Genomic DNA, 19,701 nt, shown 5'->3' on the forward strand with positions numbered 1-19,701 from the left:
TTGGAATACCACATGGTTTGTTTGTTTGTGCACTTGTTTCTTGGCACACATATTTATTAACAGTTTTCCAGAGTTGTCTGTAAAAGCACATGTGCTTGGTTAATGAAATGCTTTCTGGGGAGAGACTGCCATCTTCCTGTGGCTCTTGAGAGCACACTGTCCTTGTAGGTGATGTGATATATTGGTTACAGAGTGGCCACATTACCATTCAAGATTTTCCTGTTAAGGTGGCATATGGTTATTTGTTTAACAGGAGAAAGATAATGTCTAAAACTATATATGACTTGTGTGCTTCATATAGGAAGCAATTTTAAAGTCATAGCAACATTTTTGAGATACTAAAACTAAAATTAGTAATAACATTTTTTTTTTAGTGTTCTTTAGGAAAATCATTGATTACCTACAACAGGCATTTAACATATAAACTATTGTTGCTTTAACTTTCAGTGTAAATGAGTGTAATTTATGGTTCAGAATCTTTTACTGGCACTTTCTTAATAACAGTACATTAAACCAATAAAGTTTGTCTCAGATTTTCTTTTTTAAGTTAAGCTTGCTATTGTCATTGTCTTTTGTACCAAAGCATCCAAATTTAATTTATAAGCCTCACGATTCTAGTTGTCATGCTATTTAATATACTAAACAGTAATTAGAATGCCACCTGTTTGGGGAAAATCAAAACTTGCATTTGGTTAAATAGCTGTATACTTGTAACTGCTAATTAAGAACAATGGGAGGTTTACTTGTGGACAAATAGTTTTACTGTTTAAAATTTCATCAAAAATAACTACCTTTCTGTTATTCTGTTATTTAATAACAGAAACCCAAAGACTGGTTGTTTTGCAGTTTTACTGAGTATATTGTATAATTTTTGAAGATACAATAAAATAGTTGTAAATGTCAGAATCTCTAATTAGTTTATGGGTAAAATACCAGTAAGCACCCTTTCCTAAAGCTCATTCAGACCTGCTACAGTGTCATTAGTGCAGAGTAACAGTATTTCAGGCACACCAGGCTGGCTCCAGAGTATCCATGAAGACTGCTTTCTACAGCCCTGTTTATTAACCATTAGTTGTTATTTGAGGCCATTATCTATTTAACCTGCATACGTAAAATACCTCCTAGAGTATTTTCATTCTGGGGTGATATAATGGAAAGTACTTTGCTTTCAGAGCTTTCAAATCCTATGTTTTCACCATCAATATCAATTAAACACCTTGGAAAGAATCTGTCTTTACTTGCCAACACAATTCTTTTATAAGGCACGATGAGGTAAATTTCTTGTATTAACTTCAGGCCTTCTAATTGAGAGAAAACCATTCATTTGAAACCAGGTCTTTAAAATGTAGTTCCACATTAAGAATTTTGTTTTTATTTCTATGTAATTGACTGTATAATAAGTTAATGTGTATTTGTTTTGTATTCTGTGTTCTGAGACCCAGATTATGTGAATTTTAGAAACCTTAAGTGATTTAAAAAATGTTCCATTAAAATTGATTCTGTGTTTTGTGGAACAATGTGAACATGATTCATTTTGTTATAAATGTATTCTGACTTCTGTTTGAAAATAATCAAGTAAATAAGTTTTTCATACAACAGTATCTCCTGTATTTTTCCTCATGGAAACCCCTATATAATGGTCAGCTGACTCCCACATGAAGTTTGTTTCTTTGCTATAACTGCACCGTGCTCTTTATAAACTTACCACAATTTACTTGATTGTTGAAGATAATATACCGAGTGCAAAAGGATTCAAAGAGTGTAGTGGTGATTTTGCACTTTCATAATCTGGGCATCACTGGCATGACAGTGTCTTGTGAATTTGGAGAATGCAATGGAGGCTCCCAAGTTCACGTTTAGATATTCTGATTCACTAGGTCTGTGTAGTAGGGACTCCTGACAGTATGCAGATGTTTAAGAAGGCTGTTCCTAATTCAGACTTAAGTCCTCCATGCTGTCTGGACTTCAGGAACTGCACTTCTTAGATACTGCTGCTGTGGCCATCACTTGGCTCAGCCTCCTTTGCACTCTGTCCTTTGTCCCTACTCTCAGATGGTAGAATCCAGGGGGTGTACAGAAGACGGGAGCCTAGGAGGACTTGGATACAGTGCGTAATCTCCGGTTTATAGTTGGCCCAGGAGACTCTCAGGACTGGCCTTCCATGTGTCAGCATTGCTTTCCACCACAGGGAATTGGGAACCCTCCATCATATAAAAATGGTCTTCGCTCTTTTTTTTTTTTTTTCAGAAAGATGTTATGAAACTAGCTCCTTAATAGGTGCCTGAACAATAGAGTGTGAACATGTGAGAAAAGGTGCAGTACATTCCTTCTTAGACATTTCAGACCTGTTGTGCTTCCTCCCTGTTCGCCAGCCCCTTAAAATTTAATTGAACACAACATAATTGACTCACCAAAAGAGCACTTGAAAACAAGCTAGCATGAACATGAATTTGTTTTTTTTTTTTCTTTAAATGGCTGTGGAACAAGGGTCTACTGGGAATGTCCACAATCTCTTTCATGACAAGTTTCAAATAGTATAATTTTGATTGCTAAGAGTTAGGAAAGAGACATTGTATAAAAAAAGAAAAAGTCAGTAAGTGCTTAGCTGGTGTGTGTAAGAATCCCCAGAGCAGACAGTGCTCTTAAGTGCAGGGGAGACAGCCATGACCAGGGAGTGGAGAGAGTCGATTCTTTCTCAAACACAGCTGCCTGCTGCCATTCCTCTGTGGTGTCTCCACCCCGGCTGCTGATAGGTGTTTTGGTACCCTGTAGTTAGTGGGGTCACTCGTTGTCACTGCCCACCTGCGTGCTCTTTTTCTCCGCGCTACACTTCCTTCTATAGCTTTATTAGTTTTCTAACACGCTGTGTACATTTCTTACAGTGTGCGTTACTTGTTTGTTTTTCGTGTAAGCATATAGACTACACGAGGGTGGGGGGGTGGGGGTCTTCCTTTTGTTTGATGTTACGTTCCAGTTGCTCAGAACAGTGCTGTGCTTGGTATATACTGAATACTTCAACATTTGTTAGATGAATAAATATACTGTGTGTGTGTGTGTGTGTGTGTGTGTGTGTGTGTGTGTGTGTGTGTGTGTGTGAATAATAGTACAGAGTGTTAGGAGAAATGACTAATGTGAAATAGAGTGAATTCTTTTTTTGACTATTGAGAACTAGAATTTACCAATTTTATGAATGAATAACCATTTATGATATTTTTCTATAGGTTTTGGTTGAAAGTCTGTTAAATATGTCTTTGTAATAAGCAGGATTTAAACTTAAGTTCAACCTGTTATAAAATGTAGATAGCTAGTATTAAGTGAACCAGACTCATGTATTAGGTAAATTATGTTTAGTGTAACCCAGCACTGACTAATACCCTTAAACTCGCTCTTGTAGCAGTACATATTTACTTAGCCATAGGGCAAAGCCTTGGTCCTCGTAAGAACGGGGCTGTGAATTAAATTTTTCAAAAAGGCGGTTGCTTTAATTTTTACTTTGATTTATACTGTCTGTCACTTTTCATTTAAAACCATCTTTATTTTATTTTATTTTTTGTTTTGTTTGATCTTATTTTCGCAGACAGGCTCGAGGAGAGCGCACCCTCAGATAAGAGTGTAGACCCACCCTCTGCTCCACATAGCCATCCTCCGGAAGACCCCTTTGGTTCTGTCCCTTTCATTTCTCACTCAGGCAAGTTACATGTGTGGCCTCACTGTCCTTGAAATGTACCAGAACAACAGCAGCAAAGCTGGATTAAGTTCAAGAAGTAAGATGTAGATGTTAGGTTCAGAAAGTAGAAAACAGAAATGATGTCAGCTGTTAGCCACCTTTGGTCCTAATGGTTGACCTATATATAGAGTTATGATTGTGTCTTTGCCAACATGGGGGAATGCTGGGTCACATGGGAGAAACATAAGTCTGTTCGCCAGTTATTCGGTTCTAGTTTTTTAAAAAAAAAATGGTACTTGAAAATGTCTCATATTTAAAATATATTTAAAATATTTTTATACTTAGCTTTTGATTAAAAATCTGGTGTTTTCCTAGCATATCCATGCTCTTTTATGATTGTTTAATGATTTCGTAGTTGGCACAACACTTTAACTACTCTTCTTCTATTCATTCTTTTGATTTCGGTTCAGAAGTTGAATGCTGATGCTATTCACTGTGTAAGATTATTCTAATACTAATAGTAATTTCAAAGTAATTGTCTAATGCAGATCACAAATTGAGATTGTTTCTAATTTTTTTTTTTTTAAAGATTTATTTATTTTTTATGTATACAGAAGAGGGCGCCAGATCTCATTACAGATGGTTGTGAGCCACCATGTGGTTGCTGGGAATTGAACTCAGGACCTCTGGAAGAGCAGTCGGTGCTCTTAACCTCTGAGCCATCTCTCCAGCCCCATGTTTCTAATTTTTGTCACACTCCATATTTTATTCTTTGCTGTTATTGAAGATAGTCTGTCTTCTTCACATTTCTGCTTGTTGCTCTATCATTGTCAATTTCATGGATGACATAACATCTTAACAGGGCCAGATAGCTAAGGTACATCTGCTTCGTCCCTTCTGTGTGGTGATTCACACTGCTAAAATACTAAGTCGAGGGTGCATTGTTTTTCTTTAATTATATTCCAGAAATGCCCCATCAGTCTTCAAGAACCTCCGGACTTAGTGACTTGAGATCCTGATGCAGAAAGCAGTTTCAGGGTTAGTTCTTCTGTGCTCTTCTGCTGGTATCCGTGACCCTCCCTAGGTTTGCACATACCCATGCAAACCACTTTTGAGGGACTCTGGGAAAGTCAGAAGTTGGAGGACACTCACTGACTGCTCTTCTGCACCCTTCTTTTCCTGTTGACTTAGGGATTTTGTAGTTAGCAGTTGGTTCACAAATCTGAGCTTGGTTGGCACTGTCATTTTGTTTAACTCTGTGAACGTTTTCTGGTAGATTTGAAGCTTTTTGAGGGTTGGAGGCATAGCTTGTCTTTGATCTTGCCCAGTAACCAACCCAATAATGACTTAGAGGTCATTGTGTGAAAACTTTATGGGATCTACAAAAGGCACTGCTAAGTATGTCTTAGTGCCAGGGCAGGTACGATAAAAATGCCCTCGCTCTAGAACTTGTGGCATAGCATGAGCATTGTTGATACTGCAATGGCTTCATTTGGAAAACTAAGAAAAGGAGAAAATGGGTCTAGAAGAAATGTGCCCGAGACAAGAAAAAGTAATTGCTATGAGAGCCGTGTTAATTTGATACTTTTCAGACTCAAAGTTTAATTAAAATAAAAAAAATCTAAAATAGATATTACCACTGGCCTATGTACTAGAAAGCTTAGAAATATTTTGTTATGTATAATTTTTAGGTAAACATAAGGTATTCATTTTCCTCTAGTAGTAGAATGAATGAATCTTCCGAAACTAAAATTAACCTCTCCTTAAACTTCAGGAAATAGTTGTGCGAGGGGGTAAAACATCTCTAGTAAAATGTGCTCCATGTAGAAAATGAGGGCAGTGAGCTCTGGAGAGTGAGCAGGTGCACTAACCATTGTCCTTGAGCCTGCTAGATCCATTCTGAGTAAACCATACAGAAAGGGCTATGTAAAATTAAAACAAGTACAATTATAGTCAGAAGGCTGTAAAGTTAAGTCTAATACTACTGTGTATTTAAGAACCACTGTCCCAAATCTAATGTTCTTTACACTGGCTTTGTTAGGGAACTGTGCCATGCATCCATCCTCTATCTGTCCATCTGTCTATATCTATCTATCTATCTATCTATCTATCTATCTATCTATCTATCTATCTATCTATCTATCTATCTATCTCCATCCATTATCTACCTACCTACCTACCTACCTACCTACCTACCTACCATCTATCATCTATTCGTCTATCTGTCATATTATTGCCTTGATATATAGGCCATGCTCAAAGTTGAGATCCTCATCTTGTTTCTGCCTTACCAATGCTGGGATAGCAAGCATGCATCACCACAAACTGCATCCTTTTTATTTAAAAGAGAAATTTGTTAGAAGCTATTAAGGAATGCTGAGAGCGAAAGAAATAGTCTTCCCCAGGGAAGAGTACACCAACTGGTTATCCAGTACCACACAGTCAGCCCTGGAAACATACTTAGAAGTAACATTATAGAGACTGAGCAGGTTATATTTAGGAACACACACACACACACACACACACACACACACACATACATACACACATATACAATGAAAAAAGAGACTATGAATTTGAAGGAGAGTGGGGAGAGGTAACAGGCTTGTCCATTGGCCTTTATGGTGTGATCATTTTCTCATTTGCTATTCCCTCTTCCAAAATGATTGTAGCTGACATAAAACCAGCCAGCACAAGCTTAAATCTTAAGACTTTTAACTGATTGATTTTTAAAAATCTTTTCCAGCCTGTTTTATAAAATCAATTTTAAATTTTAAAAATAACTAAAATAATTTTTATTTTAATGTAGGACTCGGGATAGCTTCATGGTTAGGAGTGCATCTTGCTCTTTCAGAGGATCCGAGTTTGGTTCTTAGCACCCACAACCTGTTGCTCCAGCTCTAGGGAGATCCGATCCCTGTGGCCTCCACAGGCACCTGTACTCGGTGTGCACACACCATACAGATGCATACACACACAGGCAACTAAAATAATAGAAATAATGCATATAGTTTACAATGTCCAATTTAGCCAGAAAATCTCCATGACTGATCTTTCCCCATCTCCTTTTTGTTAAAACTCTGCAGAGATAATTTTCCACTTCTGACATTTTAATATATCATGCTAAACTTTTTATTTTTTTGTTTAACCTCCTCAAATTGATTTTAGGTGGCATGTGTAAAATTCTTATTTTGGCACACATGGATTTAGATTAATTATACTGTTAGGCCTTCTCATGTGCATACATTCAGTTGTGTCTGTACAGTCATGTGCCATATAACAGAGACAGTCCAAATAAATGCTATCTCTTAGTACCCTATCTGGGGCTGGCAGTGTAGGCTAGAGCATGTGCTTATTATGCCTTTGATCTCCAGTACACATGTACACATGCCACATGTCAAAACAAAACAAAACAAAAAAATGAAACAAAACCCCCAAATCCACCCCATAAAACTGTATTTTAGAATCTGGATATCAATCGCTTTCCAGCTTCCTCCTTGAGGCAAGGTCTCTGGCTGAGCTGTTTCTGGCTGTCCATCCTGCTCTGGGGGATTTCAAGGAACTGCCATGCTCACCCAGCTGTATCTGGACTCGGGATCTGAACTGTTCTGGTCCTCACCTTTGTGCAGGGAGCACTTTACCTGCTGTGCCCTCTGCCCAGACTAGGCACAGTTTGGACCGTGGACCCGCCCCTCACCCCCCAGATTCAGCATGCCCCAGTCACCCCCTCTGCAGGTTCCTACGCTGAGTCACTGCTGGGCTGCTTTTGTTGCCACGCTGTGTATGCCTGTGGATTGTTTTTTCTTACTTGCCTAGTTTATTATGTATCCTGTTAGTTCATCTCCATCCAGATTGGTTGCTTCATGGTTGTCATAGTCTCTTAGTAGTTTCTTTTGCTTTTTAGTCTTCCTGGAAATTCCTGGATATCCTGGTCTTTTTTTTTTTTTTCTTTTCTTTTCCTGATAAAGCAACTACTGTTTTTTGTTTGTTTGTTTGTTTGTTGTTTTTTTCTTGAGACTGTGTGCATGGCAGAAATAGTCATGAAGCCTCACTGCCTCAGAAAACATGCTGACACTTGGTTGATAATTTGGGTGAAAAAATAATTTCAACCTACATAATTTTTTTCTGTGATTTTTATTTACTTATTTATTTTTAGGTGGGTAGGGGATCTCAGCTTGTAGCCCAGGCTGGCTCTACACTTCACAGCCTCCTGTGCCAGCCTTCCAGGGGCTAGGGTTTTCTTCGGAGTTTGGAGGTTCTCCTTCTTGTGCCTTCTCTCACGGTTGTTGAGAAGTGTGATGCCATGTGATCACTGATCTGCTTGTTTTTCTACCCCATCTCTCTTTTCTCCTTGGACACTTTTAGCATCTTTGCTTCTAGTTTTCAAGGTACTTTATTCTGGTATAAATATTTTTTTTTTATTATTTTTTATGCTAGAGATGTAGTAAGTCTTTTCAGTCTGAAATATATATTTTCTTGTATCTTTTTTTTAAATGTAAGGATATTGTGCATTGTGGATTGATCTTTTAGTTTAAAATATTTGCAATGTTTTCTCTATTTACAGCTTAGAAATCCCTTTTATTGCCTATGATTTCTAATTGCAAGTGTCACTGTATTTCTTAGGTTGGTATATTTTCATTTCTAGGGATACTTTATAGTTTTGTACATTTTTTTGGTCATGATTTTTCTTTGTCTTCTAGTTGGAGAATGCCAGCAAATGAATGTCAGTCTTTCTCTTTTCACAGTAGGGGGCTTGTAAAGTGAACTGGAAGGACAGAAGGAATTCTGCTTTAGATGCAGTATTTCCTAGGCTGGCAGAGTGATTTAACTTCTACAGAGGACTGAGTGCAAAATGGTGTAGGACAGTGGGGATGATAGAAACACAGAAGGAGCAGCCACCTTGGACCTCTTAGACTATTCTGCTTTCCCATAATGTATTGTGGTTTAAAAATACTGCTGGTTTCAGTTCTTAAAGGATTTTTACCTTATAAAGGATATAACCTTGGTTTCTGTTCTTATGGTGTCGTTTTCAGTTTTTTTTTTTTTTCAGCTTTGTTGTCTTTTGAAATATGTTTGGGGAATGTTGTTCCTTACTCTGCAGGCGGCAGTGTCTGAGCTACATGTTTTCCCTAAGATACTTAGAAGAATTCATCTGAGAAGCCATCCAGGCTTCAGATTTTCTTGGGGAAAGATTCTGAAGTACTTCATGTTGTTAATACCTGTATTCAAGCACATGCTTCATTTTGTCAGTGTGTGTGGTGCTGTTTCATACATTCATGTTTTCTAGTGTAAACTGGGAAGTATGCTTCTCCCACCCCAGGTTTGCTAAGACACTGGGCTTCCTTGATAGCTTTTCATGACATGCCAGTCACTCCTCTGACATCTTACAGGTTGAGCTTTCTGCTCCTTCCTTGATTCTAATGTTTCCCCCATGTGACTTGCTCATACTTTAAGGCAGATCAAGTGTACTAATTTTCTAGAATGAGCTTTGACTTTATCTGCTCTTTTATTTCATTGATTAGGTTATAATTTTTCTCTTCTCCCTATTTTGGGACAGTTTGCTGTTTGTCTAGCTTCTCGAGCAAGGCTTGGCCTTATACTTTTCCCTCAGTGTTGGGATCAGAACCCAGTACCTTGCACATTCTAGGCCCGTGGTCTGCTTGAACTACATCACTAGTCCTGGGCTGCTGCTTTACACTTATTTCTATTCTGTGTGTGGTGAGGAGGGGCATACATAGCGGAGGTCAGAGGATGACTATGGGCTTTGGTCCCTGCTTTCCACCATGTGGGTCCAGGAATTGAACTCAGGTCGTCAGGCCTGGCCACAGGGCTCTTCCGTGCTGAGCCCTTTTGCGAGCCCCACCCTGATGTATTCAGAGTGCAAGTGCTTACCTTACAGCTTTCTTTTTAAGCACTGTGTTATTTTAGCATGTACATTTTAATATCTGTCTGCCATTCATTTTAAAATGTTCCTTTTTTTTTTTGGTTTTTCGAGACAGGGTTTCTCTGTGTAGCTTTGCGCCTTTCCTGGATCTCGCTCTGTAGACCAGGCTGGCCTCGAACTCACACGCCTTTAATCCCTGCCTCTCCCTTCTGAGTGCTGGGATTAAAGGCGTGTGCCACCATAAAAATGTTCCTAATTTCTCACATGTTCTAATGTGTTTTGATTGAAGATTAAAATTCCAGATACTTGAATTAATTAATTTACTAATATTTAAGACAGGGTCTCACTATGAAGCCCAGGCCAGCCCTAAACTCACAGAGATCTTCCTGACTCTGTCTCCAGAGTCCTGGGACTAAAGGGGTACACTACCATGGCTGGCTAGAATGTGTTTTTAAAAATTAGTTGAGGATTCCCTTGGAGTAAGTGGTAATATAATAAAATAATGGATCCTCTTTCTCTGGGTGGAGGGAAAGATTAAGACACGATTTTGATAGTAGTACAGCCTGTCCTCAAACTTTCTTCTCCTTCAGCCTCCTGAGTGATAGGATTACAGGAGCATACCATCACACTTGCCATGATCTAAGACAAAGTGAAAGTTAAGACTTGGTTGGAAAAAAATCAGTTGATTTGTAGATTGATTAATAAAAGCTGGGATGAAGATAGGATTTAGCTTAGATTTGTGTATTTGAACAATATATAACATTAAAATTTTTATACAGTAAAAGGACCATCTTACTGCTAAACATACTCTAAAGTTACACAAAATAGTTTTTTATTAGCTGCAAATTATGAATAATAATGCATTAATAGTATTAATATTCAAATGTCCCTTAATGAATCTGGAAATACTTTTTGCAGGCGAGATTATAAATGCCATTCATTTTCCTCACAACTAATGATTCTCTTGTCACTGCCAGAAGTACTATTCGGGTCCAGTAAGATGATAATCAAATTACATCATCAGTCCAAAAAAATGTATCAAAGCAAAGTAGGAGATTCCAAATTGAAGGCTTGTGTGGGCTGCATAGTGAGACCCTGCCTGAGAAGCAAACAAACACGACAGACAGCCTCAGACATAATACTACCTTTCTGATCTGGTCCTTCTTCTGGGCATTGTCCCCAGCAGCTTTGAAAACAGGAAATGTGACTCTGAGTTAGTTATAGTGTGGATGGTCCTGTTTGATCAGATACAACTTCTGAAACATGCAAAGGTCGTTGAAATTCTGAAAATGTGTTTTCCACACATGGCCATATTAAGTCATTGAAGTTTTAGATTTCTTACTTTGCATTTATTTCATTTTTAACTTGCTTCAGGTTTAATGAAATTTGGGTTAGCCCATCTTGTAATCTGATGAGGTATGTAATTTATCCCTTTAGATTCAGTTTATGATTCTTGAGGGTCAGGGCTTTTTCTGTCTCAAGACATTAGCAACATTAGTTATGTGTATTGAATTCTATTGTACATTCTATGGAAACGGAGGCTTAGAGGATGCCGATTACTGGCTTTAGGTCTCATAATTAATAAGAGTGTAGCATCAGAGCAGGATTCTTACTTATTTATAAAGTAGCACAAATAGTGGTAGGCAATTCAAAACAAAAGACAACTTACACCATGAGTCACATAATGAAACAGCCCATTTTATGGCTTCTTGAGTTTGAAGATACAGTGCACAGCATGTATGGTTTTCTTCTTGAACTTGGCCTCTGCCACTTGGCCTGCCTTCTGAGCAGTAGAGCAGATTCTGATAAACCTTTTCCTAATCCACTAATCCTGAGGCCTAACATGACAAAGTGCTGGGAAATGATGACAGGCAGTATGCTACCAATTCACAGTGTGCTTTAGAGTGCCCGGCCCCTCCCCTCTTCGGGAATGATGAGACGACAGACGGCATGTAATTCCACTAGCAGTTCAAGCCATTTATGCTCTATAATCTGATAGCAAAGAAAAGAGCATTGAAGCAAAATTTGCTTGACACTGGAACTTCGTACATGATTAAAGTGTACCAGCTGTTAGCCCTCTGAGCAGAAACCCAATGAGAAAAGTTGCAGTGTGGCTGTCTTCTCTCCACACAAGGACTCCTTCAACAATGTGGCTCTTTGGTATTTATGAATTCAAGGGTACATACTTTGCAGGACTGAGTTAAAATAGTGAATCATTAACTGGGGCCTTACTTATTAAATGAAGCATTTAAGAGAGAATACTATAATAACTATATAGAAATCTAGCCAAAGAAATGCCGTGGTAGATATTGCCTCTAAATTTGGATTTGGTATTGAAGTTCTCACTTAGATTGTGCAAGACTCTATCTTTGAAACTCGAACACCTAGAAATTGTCTTTTGTGAAAACTTACAAACCCAGAATTGTTCAGTTTGTGCTCTTACATCCCCTTGGTGGATTCCTGTTCTTGCATCTGTTTGGTGAGGCAAGCTTGTTTTCAGCACCCCCCAGGAATTCTTGCTTCTGTCTCTCATTGTCCAGATCTAGTGACAAGAAGCACAGTGGTTTCAGAATACGTAGAGGAGCACAGTGTCGCACAGGTTGCTAAGGCCATGAGCTTTGAAGTCAAGTACCGTCTTACCCATCTTTGAGAGACATAAAAATACTACAAAGACATAGAACCTTTGGAAGACTAAGTACCCTCAAGACACTTAGCTCAACAGAAACACTTTGTTGAAACAGAAATAACAAGGACCAGTCTGGTGGTGCTGTGCCCGGCTCTGGCATTAATGTTAAAGAGCAAAGGAAGCAGCCAGCTTCCGGTTGTACTTGGTAGAGCACTGGTAGGCTGTGCTGAACCTTAGCTGGTGATGCTACTCCACCGGTAGTTTACAGTTTACGTGTCAGAAGTTGAAGATATTGGCTGCAGCAGGAAAATCACTGTGGCTTTACTATATGTGGTAGCTATCAAGTTCCTTACGTAAGGAAAGACTACTCTAAATCTCTAGAAATCCTTTGTTATTGCAAGCTTTCTGGAAATAGGTGAAGCCATGAAACAGGGTCATGGTTACAGAACAGTGGAAAGATGTAAGAGAAAGCCCAAGACTTGGATGTTGGGTGGTACTTGTATATATGCTTTTGGAAAGAGAGGCCCAAGGGCATGGTGGTCCATTGACATGAAAAATACGTTTTGAAGATGTGGTTAAAATGGAGAAGGACAACAAATCTCTAGCAAAGGTCATAGAACATTTTACAAACTCTCATTCTAATGTTATAGGAACCTAGTGGTGAGGGGTTAAAAGATAGTACAGAGAACTGGAGCACTAGTATTACTTCCTTGACCTTATCACTTAATCCTTAGTACCCTGAGAAGTGGGTAGTTAGTACTTCATGAAGGTAGTCTAGGCAGTGCAGTAACAGTAGCCCTTTACTGAGGACCTCCTAGTACCAGAACTACTGTCCACATGTCCTGTGTATCTTTACTTCAATCCCTGATAAAAGATGTGAAACTGATAAATTCAGTTTACAGGTACAAAAAGTAAATCACTGAAGAATACGGAACTCTAAATAATAACAAGTCTCCAAAGGGCACTTTCATTTAGCGTCTTCTGCTGATGAAGAATTATTCTGCATATTTTTATGCAGACTCTTAACAAATAGGTTATTCCACTTCTTTAGTAAATGCTCATTATGTTGCCCAGGATACTGAGCAGCTGACACAGTCCATTACTGACAATGAGCTGCTCCCTTGCAGTGAATTTGTGTGCATGCTCATTTCTTGACATGGCTCAGCAGCACTTTCCTGCTCTCACTGTGGTTTGTGAGAGAACTTTGAATTCCCTGGCAGGATACTTTGTAAACTAATCAAGAGATTTAACACTAAAGCTTAGGACCCTTGCTGTTTTACTCATTTACCCAGATCTGCATTGCTTATCTTAGTCACCATATTCTCAGGCTGTTGGGCTGAGGAACTTCCCCTGTTTCTGGGACTCAAACCCAACTGGACAAAATGATCCTATGCTCTTATTTCTGACAATGAAGACTAATGGAGAAATATTTTGGTCCATGGATTGTGTCCAGACTCCACCCTGGTCCAGGTGCTTCTGACGTATGGCTTCCTCAGGGGAACATCTGTCTTTAGGATGTTTGCACTCTAGAATGTTAGTAATTATGGAATTCCTGGAGTCTCGCACAGGTATGGAAGCTGATGGCTCTAAAGGCGGAGGATTCATAATTGAATCCACAATGTTGAATTTCTGAAAATGTTCTTAAAAGTAGGAACAACTTCATTATTTCGGATCTGAACTAACTTAAAAATTTATTCATGTTTTTCTTACCTAAATGTGGACTATATTAATGTATTCACTATTTTGAATTTTTTTATTATTAAAAGTCTATTTAATATGTTTCAACTAAGTTTTACTTGTTTTCTTATTTAGGAGACAGTTATTGAAAACAACAGCTCTCAACTGATTTTGCTGATATTTTTTAATAAGTATCAGCTGGCCCTACAGATTTCCCCTTGCCATTTGCTTATTAAATCTATACACACATTGTTAAGCTTGCTCTACTGTCATGATCAACATGCATCTTGCTAAAATACTCAAAAGCCTGAGCATTTTAGCTTGTAGTTCCAGGCATAATCCAAGAGTAGAGAATGTCTTTACTGGGCATCCTCTCACACCGCTCTGCAGTGTTCAGGACGGGGAAATCAGACCCCAAGTCAGACGAGTTGCTCAGTATATGAAACCAGATACTCCTACCATGTAAGTTACTAACGATGTAACTGAGAGAAGAGCCACACTCTCAGGATGTTTGTGCTGTAAGTAATGTGCCCTGTACTTACCGTAGGGGTTAGATTTCTCCCACCTCCTTCAAAACAGCCATTGTTACATTAATAATACAGATCTCGGAAGATGATGACGACAGGAGATCGTGAAATTCAAAGCAGCATATTTGGGCTATACTCTTGGGAAATTAACTTTAGCAGTGAGATAATCCTGATTAAATTTCACAATAAATCAAATATGCATTATTTAATCTAACAACTGGGAAGAAGCAATCTGTTTCCAGAAGCAAATAATAGGGATAACCAAGGCGTTTTCCTGATTCTGTATTTATTTCAGCATCTGTATTTTCTCTTCTTTTTCTTTTTTAAATTAGAGAAATGTATTTAGGCAAAGAAATAGATTGTATATGAGGACAACTTTTAGCCAGAAGTCACCGTGTAGTTGTGCCTGTAGATATTAGTTATATATAAAACTAAGGAACTCTATGTCATACCGTTTGAACTAGGTTTTTTTTTTTTTTTGACTGTCTTTGTGCCTGTGGGACATGGCTAAAAGCTGTAAGATGCAGTTGGCTTTTTGCATCCTTGGGTTCAGCCCACTGTGGATTATAAGAATTAAAAGCAGATGCACCTGTACTGGGTGCACTCTTATCACACCAAATAACAGTGTATGCAGCATGAATGTTCCATTAGGAATTGTAATGCATCTATACAGAGATGATTTAAGATATCCAGGAAGATGTAGTAGGTTCTGCATGTTTTCCCATCTTTTATAAGACACGTGAGTGTTAGGATTTGAGTATCTCTGCAAGGTAAGAGCCAGGGGATACTGAAGCCCACTTTTTTTTTTTTTTTTTCTGTATTGTTCAGCTCTTAAGTGGTGTCACAGTGAAGAAAAGGCTGTGAGTAGCTGCGGAGGCAGAAAGTGGCCCTGTCTAGGATTACTGGAACTTGCAGCTGGCACTTGTTTTTCTCAGCAGGTGGTGCTGGAAGTCTGACTCCATGAGCTGTGCTGGCTTGCTGGGTGGATGCTGGGGAGCTCTGCATGTGTTTGCACAGCCTCCTTTCCAGCCGGGTTTCCAGCCAGCCAGCCAGCCAGCTCTGTGCTCAGGAGCTTACAGAGGAGCAGGCCCTGGGGAGGGAGATGGAGAGCCATTTAAAGCATGCCACTGCTTCTGGGAGTACAGGATGGAAAGGGGCTTGACAGTGCTTTCTGTTGTTGCTTCAGTTTTATGAAAGAGCGACTGGTAAACCCCGCACAAGCCAGGTCTAGAGTGGGCACATGGGGGTGTGTCTTTCTGCTCATTTTGAAAGCATTTCTTCCCCACTTGTGATGCTGTGTTCCCACATACAGATATCTAATCTAATGATGAAATGGAGTTTCCAGGACTGCAAGTGCCCCTCCGTATGTGGATGTGTATTTGCTTGTTTACTTGTTCACGATCAGTTCTCAAGTAGACCTGCCTTGTTTTTCAGTTAGCCAGGAATTGCTTCTTCCCCTCTTGCTTCTTCCTACAAATGAGATCTAAGTCTCGTTTAGATTCACCTTTACTCATGGAGTCTACAGAGGTTACTAGGAGGTGATGGAGTATGGTAGGTGAAGTAATTTAATTTGCTCCTTGTTGCAGATAATGACAAAGTTCATTTAATGTCAGGCACTGGTGGTACCCTCCCCTCTTAAGATTTGTTTTTATTGTATGTGTGCGGGGTTTTTGGCTTCATGTATGTCTGTGCACTGCACGTATAGAGTCCTCAGGAAGGCCAGCGGAGGGAATCAGATTCCCCAAGTGGTTGTGAGCCTCCATGTGGGTGATGGGGATTGAACCCAGGTCCTTTGGAAGAGCAAGCAGTGGTCTTAAGCACTGAGCCATCTCTCCAGTTCCCTTTCTTAACAAGGCAAATGAAGTAACCTGTTACCATTCTATTTTCCTCATGAGGTTAGGGTAGAGGAGCTGTCATCCTGGCGGGATGTTTTTCTTAGCTCTTTGTTAATTACACATGGGAAGGAAATAACAATAATTGGAGAAGGTCAAAGTGACATCTAAAAGAGGTGGCTTTCCCTTTTGTCCCCTCAAGGAAAATGTGCACGAATCATGGTTCTTCTGTAAGTGTGGGAAAACTAGAAACAGCCTAGGTATTCTAATGATATTCAGGATGTATGTGCATCATCTTAGAATGCTTTCACAAGAACCCATGGATCATGTTTGTACTTGAAAAGAGGCATGAATATGGTAAGTAAAACAGAACACCAACCAACCAACCTACCAAACAAAAAACAAAATTTAAATCCACAGTCAGTCACAGAAGGAGCTCTGTATAGCTCTTTACACTGAAGAAAGGTGTGTTTTTGTTGATACAACATTCAGCTGAGGAAGGACAGGAGAAAGAGTAGAAAGCAGCTGGTACCTGCTGGACAGTATGTAGGCACTGAGGAATGGAAACAGTGGAAGAGTGGCTTCCGATGTGAGAGTAACAGGAAGGTGCACTGGACGGCACTCTCCATGTGGATATCTGCTGTGTTAAGAGTTTCCGAAGACCTCCGGGTCCCTGGAGCTGGAGAGTTTCCTAGAGGAGCTGCAGGGTGGATCTAAGTACTCGTCTCTCATCGTTTATACAGGTTAACATGTTACAGTACATGAAAGCAGAGAGAAACAAATTTGGGATATTCTAGGTTTTATAACATTAGATTTTTTTTTTGTGTACATACTGCAGGTGAGAAAAATGAAGGCAGAACCTCGGGTGTACCCTTTCAATGGTTTGGTTGCCTGAGACCACATGACTTGTTCATTCTTGTTGTAGAGTTAATTGGACAACCCTGCAACTGTCTGAGCAGTGTGTGTGTGGGGGTATATGCATGGCCGCCTGTGAGTGGCATTAAGTGTCTTCTTATAGAAAATGTTCTTGAGTGAGGTGTGACTCATAGCCCTCTGGAACTATATGTATTTTGTTTTCACTAAAAAATGCATGAAAATCTACATTACTTGAAAAGTCATTTTTGTTTTCTTAATATCAGAGGAACGCTGTATGGGGAGCACAGGCAATGTGAGAACCTGCCACTGACTGGTTCTGGTTTGTTGGGTAACAGTTTGGGATCTCTTAGCTAGTTTTAAGACTGGGCAGAAGATGATGTCTCTGTGGAAGTGTTACCTGATGGAATTCTTTCCCAATCACTCTTAGCCTCACTACTAAGGTCAAGATTGTCAACAAACTGCGAAAGATGACAAGGCCTTGTGGGCCCCTTTTGGTCCTTCTTAGGGCTGCACCATGGGCCCAGCTGTAGATGTAACCAACCGTCTTATTAAAATAAGAAACACAGAACCAGTGTAAAAGAGAAAGCCGAGAGGTCAGAGCTCGGAGCTAAAATCTTACCTCCTGCAGTGCTCCTAGCTTCCCTGAAAAAGAGCTACTTCCTGTGTGTCTGTCTTTAAATAGTCTTTCTGTTCTGCCTTCTCATTGGTTGTAAACCCAAACACATGACTGCTACATCACTGCCTGTAAGTACCGCCCCCCAGGTCTTAAAGGCATATGTCTCCAATGCTGGCTGTATCCCTGAACACACAGAAATCTACCTAGCTCTTCTACCAAGTGCTGGGATTAAAGGCATGCGCCGCCACGCTCTTGCTATGGCTCTAATAGCTCTGACCCCAGGGCAACTTTATTTATTAACATACAATTAAAATCACATTTCAGTACAAATAAAATACCACCATACCCAGCTGCCTGTTACTCCCGTGTCCATGCACTGCGCTCACCTGGTGCTGCTCCTCGGTGGCTGGCACTTTTCAGCCTGCCTTGCAGGCAGCTGATTTTCCTTGGCTGACTCCTGGTTCTGTGGACCCAGGCTTGGTTTTGAACCTTCTTTTCTTCTGTACTCTGTCAGGTGGTGATGCTGTAGTCTTGCTGACATCTCTGTACTCTGTCAGGTGATCCTGTAGTCTTGCTGACATCTCTGTACTCTGTCAGGTGGTGATGCTGTAGTCTTGTTGACATCTCTGTACTCTGTCAGGTGGTGATGCTGTAGTCTTGTTGACATCTCTGTACTCTGTCAGGTGGTGATGCTGTAGTCTTGTTGACATCTCTGTACTCTGTCAGGTGATCCTGTAGTCTTGTTGACATCTCTGTACTCTGTCAGGTGATGCTGTAGTCTTGTTGACATCTCTGTACTTTGTCAGGTGATGATCCTGTAGTCTTGTTGACATCTCTGTACTCTGTCAGGTGATGCTGTAGTCTTGTTGACATCTCTGTACTTTGTCAGGTGATGATCCTGTAGTCTTGTTGACATCTCTGTACTCTGTCAGGTGGTGATGCTGTAGTCTTGCTGACATCTCTGTACTCTGTCAGGTGGTGATGCTGTAGTCTTGTTGACATCTCTGTACTCTGTCAGGTGATGATCCTGTAGTCTTGCTGACATCTCTGTACTCTGTCAGGTGGTGATGCTGTAGTCTTGTTGACATCTCTGTACTCTGTCAGGTGGTGATGCTGTAGTCTTGTTGACATCTCTGTATTCTGTCAGGTGATGATCCTGTAGTCTTGCTGACATCTCTCTGTACCACACAGTGATAGCTTCCAAGTCTGTTAACTAAACTTCATATTACAACCAGAGTGTCTTCACAGCTGCCTCACAAGTACACCAGGGCCCCCAAACAATGCTTTGAGCATTTTCTAATTCATTCTTCCCCGTAAATAGTAGCACCATCTAGCTCACATTCTCTTTCCAGTCTCATATTTTTCCAACTGCTTGGATGCTGAGGATAACATGAATATCATTTCTCAAGTCTTACCTACTTTTAAAAAATCACCACATTTAGTTATTGTAAGAGCATGTATGCACACACTTGTCATGACCCAGCTATGGAAGTCAGCTTGGGGAGGTCAGTTCTCTCTTTCCACCACAAGGATCCCAGGGACTGAACTCAGGTTGTCAGTCCTTAGTGGCAAGTATTCTTACCCACTCAACTCCTTACCCCCTTCCTTCTTTTCTTCTGTTCCTCTTCCCATCTCTTTCTCTGTCCTCTGTCTCTCACTGTTCTGGAACTCACGTAGTAGGCTAGGCTCATTTGCCAGTGAGCCCCAGGGATCTGCCTTCCGTCTTCCCAGCAGTGAGTTTACAAAGCACATGCCTCCTTCCTCAAATGCTTCAGTCACACTTTTCCGTTTTCACTGTCTCAAGGGACCAGTGCTTTTTATCTGGAGCAGCTAACAGCTTATCTTCTATCTGGCTGGCTCTTTCTCATGGTTTAGTCATGTCTTCTCTTTAGGGAGGCCTTTACTGACTGCTACTGGCAGGTTTATGCACCCATTCTCTGCTGTGATTTTAGAGCACACACTGAAATGGCCGAGTACTGACATTACAAGTGCAAAC

The 19,701-nt window shown here is 40.0% G+C and overlaps 1 protein-coding gene across 2 annotated transcripts in view; it reads left to right on the forward strand.

The window, feature by feature from the left end:
• Bmp2k (BMP2 inducible kinase) overlaps positions 1-19,701 on the forward strand; it is a 110,590-nt gene that overhangs the window by 83,807 nt on the left and 7,082 nt on the right. Inside the window, exon 15 of one of the 2 annotated variants that reach the window (XM_028873145.2) lies at positions 3,578-3,688. The exons of the other annotated variant lie outside the window; for it this stretch is intronic. Within the exon in view, the coding sequence (XP_028728978.1) occupies positions 3,578-3,688 (111 nt within the window). The remainder of the gene's footprint in view (positions 1-3,577; positions 3,689-19,701) is intronic. 2 annotated transcript variants of the gene reach the window in all.

This window comes from Peromyscus leucopus, chromosome 10 (genome assembly GCF_004664715.2).
Source record: "Peromyscus leucopus breed LL Stock chromosome 10, UCI_PerLeu_2.1, whole genome shotgun sequence".
Classification (NCBI taxonomy): domain Eukaryota; kingdom Metazoa; phylum Chordata; class Mammalia; order Rodentia; family Cricetidae; genus Peromyscus; species Peromyscus leucopus.